General features: G+C 53.7%; 2 protein-coding genes across 2 annotated transcripts; both read left to right on the top strand.

Moving 5' to 3' along the window:
* Window positions 1-435: 435 nt before the first annotated feature.
* On the top strand, window positions 436-4,870 carry JN550_000867 (uncharacterized protein; the record flags this gene model as incomplete). Its single annotated transcript, XM_049320662.1, has 6 exons — window positions 436-478; window positions 739-886; window positions 941-1,367; window positions 1,438-1,998; window positions 2,069-3,732; window positions 3,814-4,870. The coding sequence occupies 6 exons, from the start codon at window positions 436-438 to the stop codon at window positions 4,868-4,870; spliced, it is 3,900 nt and encodes a 1,299-aa protein (XP_049176773.1).
* A 4,756-nt stretch (window positions 4,871-9,626) lies between these two features.
* Window positions 9,627-12,879, top strand: JN550_000868 (uncharacterized protein; the record flags this gene model as incomplete). The annotated part of the gene is made up of 9 exons (XM_049320673.1): window positions 9,627-9,851; window positions 9,898-10,261; window positions 10,587-10,608; window positions 10,659-10,948; window positions 11,132-11,828; window positions 11,880-11,955; window positions 12,003-12,382; window positions 12,449-12,714; window positions 12,794-12,879. 9 exons carry the CDS (start codon window positions 9,627-9,629, stop codon window positions 12,877-12,879), a joined length of 2,406 nt encoding a protein of 801 aa, XP_049176774.1.
* Between the last annotated feature and the right edge of the window lie 824 nt (window positions 12,880-13,703).

Raw genomic sequence — 13,703 nt, forward strand, 5'->3', positions numbered from 1 at the left:
CAAGCCGGTCGCTGGGGGGGGGCTTCTATTCCCGCCGAGGGTCGCGTGGCCACTAGTTCCATTTAGCAAGCAGCGACAGCCGCTGTACGGAGGATGCTTCCGAGGCGGTCCATTGGTACGGAGAGGCAGCCACGACGGTGGCCTCACGACGATTGCGTGTTTTGTTTTCAGAGCGCCTTGCTTTTCTCTGTTGCAGGTGTGTACACAGTAGGTCGGCAGGCTGGTTAACCTTTAGGACCTGTGTCAGTGCCTGCCGCTGAGGCCAGTGAACGGATGGTCTGAATCCATGTAGGTAGCATTGGATAACGCAGGCTAACTGTACGTACATGGTACTACTATGTATGCACCGACCTGGGTCAAGCGCAAGGGGGGTGTATGTTCATCCATCCAAAGGCGCAGTCAAGTCAGTTGCCGACCGACCGCCCTGCAATAGCGATGCGCCGTGTAGCAGCGGCACTCCTACCCGATCCTACTACATGTACGTACGGTACCGTATGCTGTGATATGGGCAACCGACAGTACTGTACCTACCCTTCTGACCCTGTTTTTTATTTTATTTCCCTCTCGCGCCGGAAAGAGGAGTGCCCACGGCGCAGCAGCGACCTGCGCTGCGATGCAGAACAGATGAAAGATGACGATCAATCATTTGCTTCCATAATTCAGGTACAACGCATTGACTGGACGTGTCTGGACCTCGAACTACTGTGGCCACGGTACTTGTGTGTCTGTGTGTACCAGTGTATATCTTGGGTTCTCTGGATCCGAGGACCAAAGGAGAGCCGGCCATTGGAAAGAAGAAGCGGCCTATTTTAGGCCGGGATAGACCGCTGGAGGGCGTGGGGTCCCTTTCTGGGGCTATCGCGCTTCTGGGTGCGTCCACAGACGGGTAAGTTAGCAAGGTAGTTAGCTAGGCCACTGTCGCTGTCCAATGGTTCTTCAGTACCACCTCAAGGGATGTGCGGTCGGGTGCCAGGCATGGCGAAGGAGGATCCTGCCGCGAGGACGGACGCACTAGAGGTACCCAGTCGCGCCCCCAGTTCCATGCTTCCCAGCACGCCCAGCAGGCCCGCAGCTGGATGCCCAGCACCACCATTGCAGGCTGCCCCTGGCGCCGTCGATTGGCTGGCAAAGTCGGTCCCAGGCTCGTTGGTCTAGTGGCCTTCCCGTCCCCGGCATTCGACCCTAGCGGCCCAGCGAGCCAGGAGGCACGCCGCACCACGAACCTGCGGCATAGCCAGCTCCGTCGAATGGGACTGGCGCTCGACACTTCTCGATTTTCATCTCGGTCTGTCGTCTGTCTGCTTCTGCTTCTGCTTCTGCTGTCTGCTGTCTGCTTCGCCTCTACCTCTGGCCCTCAACGCTGTGCTGTGTCTTTCTCCCGCTCTTCTGTCCTTCTTCTTCTCCTCCTCCTCCCAACTCCTCCTCCTCATCCAGAAGCACGATCCCGCCCTCACCGTCCTCTCCCTCGCCGGCCACCCATCGCCGTCGCCAACCCCCAACGACCCGATCGAGTCGCTCGCGCATATCTCTCTCCCCTCCCTCACCACCCCCCGACGCTGCACTCTACCGGGACCACCCAGGCACTCCGCCGCTGTTGACATCCTACCCTCCGCACCGCTTCTCGCCCGGCGCCTAACCAGCCATCCCCAGCTGTCTGCAGATATCTACCTCCGACGGGCTGCCGTTTCTACCGAGCACCCACCAAGCTCTGCACCGCATTATACTGGACAGCGATCCGTTGACCCTTCCCTCGTCCACGGATACCTGCAGTCTTGTCATGCTGTAGCACATTGCGACCATCCCGCCACCTCTCGCAATCCCCTCATTCCGATTCTCCTCTTGGCAGGCGGGCCACCAGATTGCGCCTCTCATCGCACGGGCAAGCCAGCCGTCTGTCCGTCCCGACAACAAGCCTCGCGTGCAGACTCCTTCCCGTCGACTTCCTCCCGTGGCCAGCCAGCCTCAGAACGCGGCGTCCCAGCCTCGTCCGCATCCGTCGTTGGCCTGAGTCACCAGGCTTGCATATCTACCGACCAAATCCATCTCGAGCCTCGCGGGTCTGTCCCAGACCCGAACCGTCACAATTAGCACCCCAATCCGAATCCAGTCCATCCTCTCGCCGCCAGACCCGCCCGACACGGATGATACACAGACAAACTCGTCATATCAGTCGGCACCCAAGCGCAGATACGACGACCCGTCGGGTCACCCCGATGCGTCCTTAATACCGCCCACGCCTCCAGCACCCCCGGACAGGCGACTCTCCACCGCCACGGATCTGTCGCAGGGCTCGGGAGTCGGGGGTGTGCCGCGGGGGTATGTGGACCACGAGATGAAGCCGGTGCTGGCAGGCTTGACCTTCGAGAGCAAAAAGCAGAACAAGATGCGCCCGCCCATGCGCTCCAGCATCGCTTGTCTGCGCTGTCGCAAGTCCAAGATCAAGTGTGAGAACAATGGCGGCACCAGCCCATGCGACAGCTGTCTCAAGACGGGCAAGGACTGCGTCTTCAAGCTCCCCGAGGCCAACCCCACGCCCCCGAAGAGGAACGAGCCGCCGTCGGCAATCAAGCAGGAACGGGACGGAGGCTCGGATCGGAAGAAGCTCAAGAAGATCGACGAGTTGTCAAAACTGGATGGGGAGAAGGCTACCCTGTTCGCAGACGAGGTGCTGTCGGCCCCTTTCCTGACCGAAGATGTCTGGGATCAGGTTCTTGACCTGTATAAGCTCCATTTCGCCCCGGAGCTGCCTTTTCTACATTTACCGACCATGAAGGAGAAATTGGGCCGTAGGTTCAGGAATCAGCAGCCCGAGTCCAGTGCGGATTTCAATCTTGTCTTGCTGGGTGTTCTTACGCTCACCGCCCGGTACCATACGGACCTGGTCAAGTACCTAGCGCATATCTGCAACGCCCAGGGCGGCAACGCAAGGTCGCGCCCGGTGCAGACACAGGTCGACCCGGCCGCAGCCTCCGAGTACTACGCCGAAACCCTCACCCGCGCTCTTGGCTCCGTACGAAATGCCATGGGCTCTGCCTCTGTAGAGCGTGTGCAGGCTTTGCTGATGTTGGGGCTCTACGAGTGGGGCCAGACCCGACCGAATACTGGAGGTCTCGGTGCGTGGATGTTTGTGGGCACTGCGATCAGAATGGCGCAGTTCTTACAGCTCGGCTTCCTGGATAGGGATTTCAGGGCAATTGGGGAAAAGCTGCATGATAAGAAGAAGTCTGGCTCCCAATCCCAGGAGACCCTGGAGAAGGAAATCAAGCGGCGCACCATGTTCAGCTGCTTTGTTCTGGATCGGATGCTATCATGTGGGAAAGAGAGGCAGGCGATATTGCATCCCAGCAGACTTTCGATACAGCTGCCTTGCTCGGAGGACAAGTTCGACCTGGCGATGAACGCAAGCACGGGTTTCCTTGATCCTCGGGATGATGATCCCATGGTCTCGGACGACAGCGTTCTGAGTCGTTTCATCCAGTTAGTGCACCTATGGGGCGACATCTCAAGGTATAGTGTCGATGGCGGCCGGCTGATCGAGACCTTGCCCCCTTGGGATCGGGAGTCCAGCTTTTTCAAGCTTCGGACGCGACTCTTGACATTCGAAGAAGAATTACCCGCCACCTTTACCTTCTCGCGATCCAACTACTTCAAGCATGAGAATCACCAAGCTTCCAGCGTTTATGTGTTAATGCACATGCTGAGAAACGTCTGTCTCATCATGCTGCATCGAGAGTAAGTCGACACTTACACCCACATTTCCGCTCATGTTGTCTACTGTACTATGATTCAACATGATTGCTGACGGTATTGCAGGTATATCCCGTTTGTGCCAATACGCTGCAGTGAGCCAGAAGGTCCAATCGATGACCCGATACCGCCGAAGGACCAAAACCCCCCAGGTTTCTGGCTCGACAGCGCCGAGCAGGTCTTCAAAGGGGCCAGGGAGATTATCGACTTGATTGAGATTTGCCAGAAGAAGGATAAACTTCCACAGTCGACAATCGTCTTGTTCGCGATTTGGACCGCAGCTTTCGTGTCACTGTATGCCATACATTTCGAGCAGATGGACACGCAGCAGCATATTCTCAGTTATAAGTGGAATGAGCCAGCGGAGAACGAGCAAGTGGATATCTTTCGGCATGGCCCGCTAGGTCTGGCGAATACGACGCTTAACAAGATGTCCATCTGTCTGAGCATGGCCACTACCTATGTCACAGTACTGCAGAAGATGGACGTGTATTTTGTCCGAATCAAGCAGGACTATCATAATCATGTCAAGGAGAACAAGGGGCTGAGCGAAAAGACTAGCTTGAGTCTTCGTCTTGGTGGGAGAGGCGGCGGCTTGGAAGAGTACAAAAACCTTCCCATGTTGAAGGAGTTTGGCTACCTACAACCTCACGACCATTCCTCGATGGATCATCCAGATCGGTCACGGGCAAGCACCATGGATCGCATGTCACCAATTACATCCGACAATCACCTGCCACCTATAGATCGCGGTGGGCCGCCAAGATCTATGCCGTCGGGTTCTTTCACTGCTATCAACCATGCAGGCCCGTATGGCCTGAATGGTTCTGCTGGTCATCGCCTGGAAGATGCACATACCGACAACTGGAACCGCCCCTCGAATCTAATACGCCAAGCTCAGTCTCCAAATCAGGCCATAGCATCATCAACCTTGGCGATGCTGAATTCTTCTACGGCGGTGGCACAGTCCTCGCCGTCTGACGACGAATACTCGCTGTTTGACCAAGAGCGGAAACGTTTCGCCAACACCAATGATCTGACTATCTTGACGCAGAACAACGACCCATGGATGGATGCTCAACAGTTTCCATTCTTCGACCTACCGAATGATCTGTATACGTAAATACTCGTTCAAAATCCCTACTGAGAAGCAGCATTTAGTGAGCATCGGGACTCTGCCCGGCGTATTAGGAGTTGAACAAAAGAACGGAGACGCCATGTATACGCACCTGGTGATGGATTTTTTCTTCTCTTCCTACTTCTTTTTTTCTTCTATTTCCTTGAATGGCATGGTCATGTTTTGGCGGAAGAAAGCCTTGGAGGAGCGGGGCGGGCGTATCTAATCTTGCTTTCCTACGAGTGATATCCTCTACAGCTATAGCTGCGAACATGAACTTTTTTTGTCTGTTCTCAAGGACATGACTCGATGACGACATTTTACCTCGCGTGGAAGGCTGTCTTAAACCGTCCAAGCTGCATTTGTGCAAGTGACTATCCTTTGCTGAACACGGCACTGATGAAGAAAACGTTTCAAGGGGCGAACACGACACAGACTGCTGTGTTGGGGCCGATTGAGGACTTCGTGGTCTGAATAGTTGGGAATTCGTCACATAACAGCGATAGACTTCGCAAAAAGCAGACGCCATTTTCAGGTTACGTCATGAGCAACTTGACAAGGCATGGCACGCAATGCTTGTGCAGCAAACAGTTGTTTCCCGTCAACTTGGGGGGCACAATTTATATCATGGGACTAGCTTACTAGGGCTTTAAGCTTATTTCCCCAAATCGCACTATCTCTGGCGGTTGCAAGCCTTTGCAGGCCTGATTGGTTTCCAACAGCAGCAAGTCTCATTGTTTCCTCGCTGGTCTCACCCGGCCGAGCTGTACCGCGGCCGGCTCGTCTTGGCGCCGACTAACTAGTCATGACCCGCACGCTGCTGTCCTTGCTCACGGGAAGCAAAGCTGCCTGGATCCGTACGTCCACCGTGCTTCCACCCCGTGCCTCACTTAGCGGGAGACTAGCAGCTACCGGACTGTTGGGTCTTGTCGGGCATCTATCTGAGCGGTCCGAGGCGGGGAGCTCTGTTCAACGGGACCTGGAGCTGGTGAGAGATCCCTGTGTTGCCCCGTCTCTTCCCCCTCAAACTGAACGATAATTTGCGTATGCTGACACTTGCGGCATTCGGACTCTGAAGATGAGGTATAGACCACTTGCGAGAGTGAGGGTTCAATCTCCCTCGCGGTGGATAGGACCAATATAAGTAAGTATATTAGCACATCCCAACTCTCTGTGACACGGGTTCGATATGTCTTGACCTTGCGAGTCGTTTCTACGCTCTATACTAGAATGTGCGATGTGTATACTTGCCTGTTCCACGGAACCCCCAGGCCATTATATAGAGAGTTGAGAAGACCTCCTACAGATTGGCCCCTGGTGAGCTGCCGATCAGAGATAGAGACTACCGACCGAGCGGTCCGGTCACCGTGACTCACACGTACATTGTCATCGGCAGGGGCGGCGCGGGGGTATCCATGTGTCTCATGACGAGAAAGGATTACCGACGAAGGCGTACATCAGTATATAAAAAAGTAGGAGTAGACAAACCACCCGTCCATTCTTATATGCAGGTTACTGTAGATTTACGTGGAGATATGTAGCTTGTTACTGTCTCTGCAGAAAGTTTCGATACAAGCAAGGCCTCTTTCTCGACAATGCCAGGCCAATGGTTGTGAAGCCTATGGTTTCGAGGAACACGTTTCGGTTTTTGGACAGCGTGCCCCCATTCACGTCGTTGCTTGGTCAAAATGTAATGATTGCTGGAATTCCGACACGTAATATATGTAAGCGACAAAATTTTCATATCCAGCCAATACATCTTACCCATAAAAGGTTGGACGGCATCACACAAAGGGATTTGAAGTCTATGACGCCATATCCAAATCTTTTGTAAATAATGACCCAACTTGGATGCTTGAGTGGCCCTATCTTTCAGGGGTATGACAAGCCTCTACTAATGGCACGTAACGTGCCTCATGAGTTTATGTTGGCGGCGATTGGATCAAGACTCCTTAGCAGAGCACGACGAACTTGTGGTGGAAGGTCTGACGTTGAGGAGGCTCTGTTGACCCCACCAGGAAAAGCCATTGTTAATGATTAACCAACTAGACGCTATGGCAGTCTGGGGTATTGATGGCAGTCTGACAACGATCGGCGATCTTGTCTCGGCTCTTAGACATGTCGCAATAGGCACGGGGTTGCCAAGTTTGGAAGGCCAGGGAAGGCCGCAGTGACGATCTGTCTACGCTGACGAGTCGTAGCTCTCTGCTCTAGAGAATAGACCTAACTAAGGCTGCAGGTTTCACCGTCATTGACAGTTCCGTCAGGAAGGCAAGACCAGGCCCAATCCCCGGCCAATCTGATGTGCATCTCGAAGGCTTGGCTGGCAGACTAGCCAGCTACACAACCCCGGATTTTGAGGCTCACCGGCGCACACGTGTAGCTTTTGTCTACCGGGTCAATATGAGCCGGTGTGGCGTCTTTAAACTGCACCACACCATTGCCGACAATACGGATTGCTGGGCATGGAACGATGGTCGGTATCCGATAGACCTATGAGGCTGTAGTACTTCAACACATTGCATCAGCATAGTGGAGTATAAAGTTTTGAGCATATTGCTTCTTTACAACGTCGTTTCGGCAAAGCGGGACTCGGACGAAATTCGACGCTTCTTTACGGTCCCGAGTGATCGATCGCGACGCATCCTTGACCGCAGACCGCAAACCGCAGACACTTGTGGGAAAGCCTGTGCCAGCGAGCGCCCGATGAATGGAGCATGGAGGATCATGTCCGGTGGCAGCGTACATACATACCATAGTGGTTATGGCTGCGGAAAACAGTCAATAACTTGGGCGAGTTCTCATTTTGTGTGTTGGCTCCCAATTTCTCCACAACTCAGAACGCGGAGTGGACGTGCGGAATGCTACATTGCCTTCCGATGCACCAGCACGTATAGTCCGATGATATAATAGTTGCCTGCACAGTCTGTTCTACTGGCTTTGCAATGTCTGTATACGCAACTCGCGACATACTCTTCCAGATGACAAGATGAGGGGCAGTGAGGGGTACTTTGGGACAGTGGAGGCACCATCGTACCATGTGCGGCAGTGCCTTCCTTCCTCGAGCTGGCCCCGGTGCGCGCGTGTGGCGTCTGGATAATATGTAGTCTGTCTAATTACACAAAATACCCAACTTGGGGCCGGACGACCTGTGACGACGAAGTGACGAAACGCGGAGGCAGGAAAGTAACGCCGAGGGATCAAGTGCCCGGTAGGTGACCCTGTGCGCGTTGCGAGATGGGACTCGACGAGCCGTATCAATTGCTGTGTATACTAGGTACAGTATGTGCGGTAGGTATTCTAATTTCGGGAAGTACCATTCAAGGTAACTTTGGCCTGCGGCGTAATATCATTGCCACGGCCCAGATCTTCAGGTCCAAGGGCATTTGCAGGACATCCCTAGCCCGAAAAGGGACAGGATTGCATTGGATGCGGACCTTGCATAGGGCGCAAACCAGGTAAGTAGTGCTCCTCGGAGGCATTCGAACACGCGCGACTCCTGGCGTCAAAAAAGGTTGGATGGACTTTGCGATTACGGATTCAAGGGCGTCAGATCGTGGTTCTACCTTGCACACCAACCCCCACACTAACAGTCATTAGTCGGCCCTGGTGGTTTCCCGTAATAATTCATTGCTGCATGTGGTATTCCGCCTGAGCCGATACCTGCGGTGGTTTGCAGGCTGGCCCGGAAGACGACCCGACCAGTCTTCTCTCCTTTCAGACGACGACAGAGCGAGTGACATGGACATCTGGACCACGTCCCGGTACAGTTAAGTTTACCGTGGCGGCACCCCTGGCCTCCTGGCCGGCCTCGTGCTTGACTATACTCTGACGGTCGCGTGCGGACCCCCCTGGACGGCCTCGTTGTTCGACAACGGCGCCCTGCTGATGATGGGGCATCTGTTCGCCGGGGGACACATACCGGGTCGTACATAGTAACTACGGCTAGGAGCGAAGAGGACAAAGCCCCAGCAACCCATGGGGCCAGCCATACCGGGGGCGCCAGGCACATATGGAGCTTGAGATTGCCGTTCTCAGCAGCACGCACATCATGTGAGGCATCGCACCTGTCCAGGGTCGTAGACAAATTGCGGGGACGCATGCAGGGCGTGGGGCTCCAAGCCTGGAACTGCAGTGGCTTCGGCGGCCCTGATTTGCTCCCCGAAAACCACCTCCCACACCAGCTCCAGGATGTGCCTTCTGTCAGACCCAAGTGCTACATAGCATGACAAAGGGATTCAGTCCTCTCTACAAGCCAGCCCCGAGGCGGATGCTGCGAGACGACTGCTCGTCCGGCTGCTGGCAGACCTGCCGAGGACGTCCGAACATGTACACACATCCCTAAGCCACCAGCTCGTGGGCCATCGCTGCTAGCGCCCTGCTGGCTTACGGACTGTGTGTCGAGGGACGAATCGAATTGCTGCGCCGTCCAAAACGAACTTTGGCGGTACCCGCGATTGACATCACCATCTGAGGCCAGCTCCAGGTCCCGCCGGCAATGGGCCAGTCCAAAGTATTGACTTCGTTAGTATGTCGTAGGTATCTATCTACCTACCGCAGCTCTCCTACCTGCTACCTTTCCTCTCTCTGTGCACACCAAGGCATTCCTTCACGTCCCGTCTTGTCGTTTATATATTCTTCATCCCCACGAAAAACTTTCTTCCTCACTGACAACTAGTCCTCGTGGTCCGCACAGAACAAGTGACTAGCTCCCGCAAGAGCCTTTTTGGTGTCCCTGGCTGCTATGCCTTCCACCACCACCATGTTCTTCGAGTCTCAGACGGTGACCCCCGGCCTCAAGGCAGGCAAGGGGCTCACCTCGTCTTCCAAACCACATGCCAAGTTGGATATCATCGATATCCGCCAAGCTGCTGTCGAGCTTAACCTCAAGGAAGAGATCCACAGATTATTGCGTCCTCAAGAGGGACCACGAACAATGCCAACACTTCTGCTGTATGACGAGAGAGGCCTCCAGATCTTTGAACAGGTGACACGGTCCGCCTCATGAAGTTTGACAAACGTGCTGACCGTAGATTGAGCTCACCTACTTGGAAGAGTATTACTTGACCAACTCGGAGATCCAAGTGCTTCGCCGCTCAGCCCACGCCATTGCTAAAGCAATACCCTCTGGGTCGATGGTTGTTGAGCTAGGCTCAGGCAACCTTCGAAAGGTCCAGATTTTGCTCGAAGCCCTAGAAGAAGCTCATAAGGAAATTGACTACTACGCGTTGGACCTTTCCAAGGAGGAGCTTGAGAGAACACTGGCGCAAGTACCTTCGTTCCGTTGGGTGAAGTGTCACGGCCTCTTGGGAACCTACGATGACGGCCGTGAATGGCTGAAGCAACCTTCGATATCAGCTCGACCCAAGTGTGTGATGAGTCTGGGCTCAAGCATCGGTGAGTATATATGACTTGTCTTTGGTCCCGCTAGACAGCCACGGACTCGCTCATCTTTTGACAGGTAATTTCTCAAGAAAAGAAGCCGCAGACTTTTTGCGGGGGTTCTCGGATGTTTTACAACCGTCAGACACGTTTCTTCTGGGCCTGGATTCTTGCACGAACCCGTCAAAAGTATAGTACGTTACGCCTTGAATCTCACCTTCAGCTCGAAACTCACCCGGCGCCCTCCGTGATAGCTAATTGTTAGTGCAGCCATGCATACAACGGTTAGTATTACTCATGCCTTTGCTGAACCGTACTGAGATCTATCATTTCTGCTTAGATCGCGAAGGTTTGACCCACCAGTGAGTCTAGCCACTTGAGAAACCCAGTCGACATCAGCTGACTGGCTGAGGTTCATCCTGAATGGTCTCGTCCAAGCGAACAAGGTTCTAGGTATGGAAGCTTTCAACCTAGACGACTGGCAGGTCATCGGTGAATATGTCTACGATGTTGAGGGTGGACGGCATCAAGCGTTCTACGCTCCAATTCGGGACGTCACCGTACTGGGCAATTCCATCAAGGCCCACGAGCGTGTCCAAGTTGAGCAGAGCCTGAAGTACTCGGAAGAGGGAATGAACAGGCTTTGGACGCATGCAGGGGTGGTTGAAACGACCCGGTGGATGACAGAAGGCGATGAGTATGGTGAGTTATTTTCAACTGTTTACCTTGTCTCAAACCCAGAAAACATGGGGCATAGTTGCTTCGGCAACTTTCCCAGTATTACGGAACGATCGGGTCTTCAGGTTGTAGCAGGACCGTCCTTCGAGACTGTTGCATACTGAGCACCTGACTGCTCGCCTATTTGATTACACTAACATTTGATAGGACTTCATTTATTGACGAAGCCAACCACCATGCCTTTCAGCCTAAACCCGGATCAGTATGCTGCTACTGCCCTCCCCTCTTTGGACGACTGGAAGCACTTGTGGGCCACTTGGGATACTGTCACCAGGTGTATGCTACCTAGCGACGAACTTTTGGACAAGCCTATCAAGCTACGAAATGCCTGCATTTTCTACCTGGGGCATATCCCAACATTTTTGGATATCCAGCTATCCAAAACCACTAAGACCCCGCCGACCGATCCCACGTCTTACTATGGGATTTTTGAGAGAGGCATTGACCCTGACGTGGACAACCCCGAACAATGCCACGCGCACTCGGAGGTTCCCAACGAGTGGCCTCCAACGACAGAGATTCTAGAGTACCAGAAGGCCGTGCGTGCCCGCTTGACCAAGCTGTATTCTGATGGGCCAGAAAAGATCCCTAGAGATGTTGCTAGGGGGATATGGGTCGCCTTTGAGCATGAAGTTATGCACATCGAAACGCTTCTCTATATGATGCTACAAAGCGATAAGACGTTGCCGCCGCCTGGCATACCATACCCCAATTTCGAGGCTCTGGCTCGGGAGGCCGCCCAAAAGAGAACTGCAAATGAATGGTTCAATATCCCTGAGCAGCAGATTGCTGTCGGTCTCGATGATCCGGAGGATGACAAGGAGGCTCAAGGCCACTTTGGGTGGTAAGTGCATCTGAGAAGGCGATTGCAATGCTATCACTGACGCTCTTCCAGGGATAATGAGAAGCCATGTCGTCGCGTCACCATCCCTGCATTTCAAGCGAAAGCCCGGCCAATCACGAATGAAGAGGTAAGCAAGCCCCATGATGTGTTAGACGGCACCTGACCATGGAATAGTATGCAAGATACATGTATGACGCCAAGGTGGCCAAGGCTCCTACCTCCTGGACACAGGAACCCCTAAAGGAAAACGATGGAGTGAACGGGAACGGGCACATCAATGGCCAGAGCAATGGCCACAATGAAGCCTCGAACCTGGTGCCGCTATCGTTCTTGGAGGGCAAGGCTGTCAGAACTGTGTATGGTCTCGTGCCCCTTGAACATGCCTTGGATTGGCCCGTCTACGCCTCGTACAATGAGCTGGCTGGCTGTGCCGCATGGATGGGAGGAAGGATCCCCACCTTCGAAGAGGCAAGAAGCATATACAGTTACGTCGACTACATGAAGAAGGAGCAGGCAGAGCGCAAACTCGGGAAGACCGTCCCGGCAGTGAACGGGTAGGTTGCCCAAAGAGACCCAGTTTTTCCTCCAGACCAAGGCATTAACGTCAGGATATAATTCAGACACCTAGTGAACGATGGCGTGGAGGAAACTCCGCCATCCAAAGGTCAGTCTGAGGCCAGCGGGGCATCGTCTGGAAACGACGATCTCTTCATGGACCTCACCACTGCCAATGTTGGTTTTACCCATTGGCACCCCACGGCCGTGACAGCGCACGGCAATCGCCTAGCCGGTCAGGCCGAAATGGGAGGTGTGTGGGAATGGACTAGTTCTCCCCTGACTAGACATGAGGGATTCGAGCCCATGGCCCTTTACCCTGCTTACACTGGTATGTGGTTTTCCCCCAACCCTTTTCTTGCGTTGGGGTCTTATCTCGATTACTGGTATATGAGATTGACGGTCTCTAGCGGACTTCTTTGACGGAAAGCACAATATCGTCCTTGGTGGCTCATGGGCGACACACCCCCGCGTCGCAGGGCGGAAGTCTTTGTAAGTTATTTGCCTCCAGGAACACGGGGGATCCGATCACTGATCCGCCTTACTAGTGTTAATTGGTATCAACGGAACTATTTGTATGCGTGGGTAGGCGCAAGACTCGTGCGCGATTTATAAGCGTACGAGTGTTGGACTGGTCCCAGGAACACGTTTGAGCCGTGAAAGCCAGTCTTCAACCCTGGCAGCACTCGTTCGCAAACAAGGTGTAATTCAACATTATACCTACATCCCTGAAAAAACCAATCAAGCATAAGGCTTCCAGTCGGCGCAGAAGGGGCTTCTGGCCTTGCATTGCAAACGTGGCATTTGGGTCGGCGTTTCCTGAGGGACATCAGGGTCACAAGCATCATCATATCGTTACAAGCAAGCATCTTAACACTGTCGGCTCGACCATCCGATCTCTTAGCGTCACCAAAATTTCGTTGGAGTTGGCACGAATCTGACTCACGGGCATTGGGTCAATCGCACATGGTATTGTTAACAAGTAGGAGCACATGATGCCATAGTCAACTAGGTATCCTCTGAATACCAAAAGCAGTCTTTTTTCACGGTCACTTGATTGAGGAGCCCTAGCCTTGTAGTACGATGGCGCTATATACACCGACTTTTTTTTTCTGTGCCTCTCCTATCAAGAAATGAGTGACACAAGCCAGGACTCTTGATAGGAAGCCTCACGCCTTTGTTCCCCCTATCTCGTGCTCATTCCTTCTCACCCGCTTCACCATTTACGCCGCCTAGATAAGCCAAACATGTCGGCATATTTTCCAGTGTGAAGTTGCATGATCAGAAGGCCGGCACTGGGAAATCTCTTAAAAGTGTAGT

The sequence above is a fragment of the Neoarthrinium moseri genome (assembly GCF_022829205.1).
Source record: "Neoarthrinium moseri strain CBS 164.80 chromosome Unknown scaffold2_Wmoseri_CBS_16480, whole genome shotgun sequence".
NCBI lineage: Eukaryota > Fungi > Ascomycota > Sordariomycetes > Amphisphaeriales > Apiosporaceae > Neoarthrinium > Neoarthrinium moseri.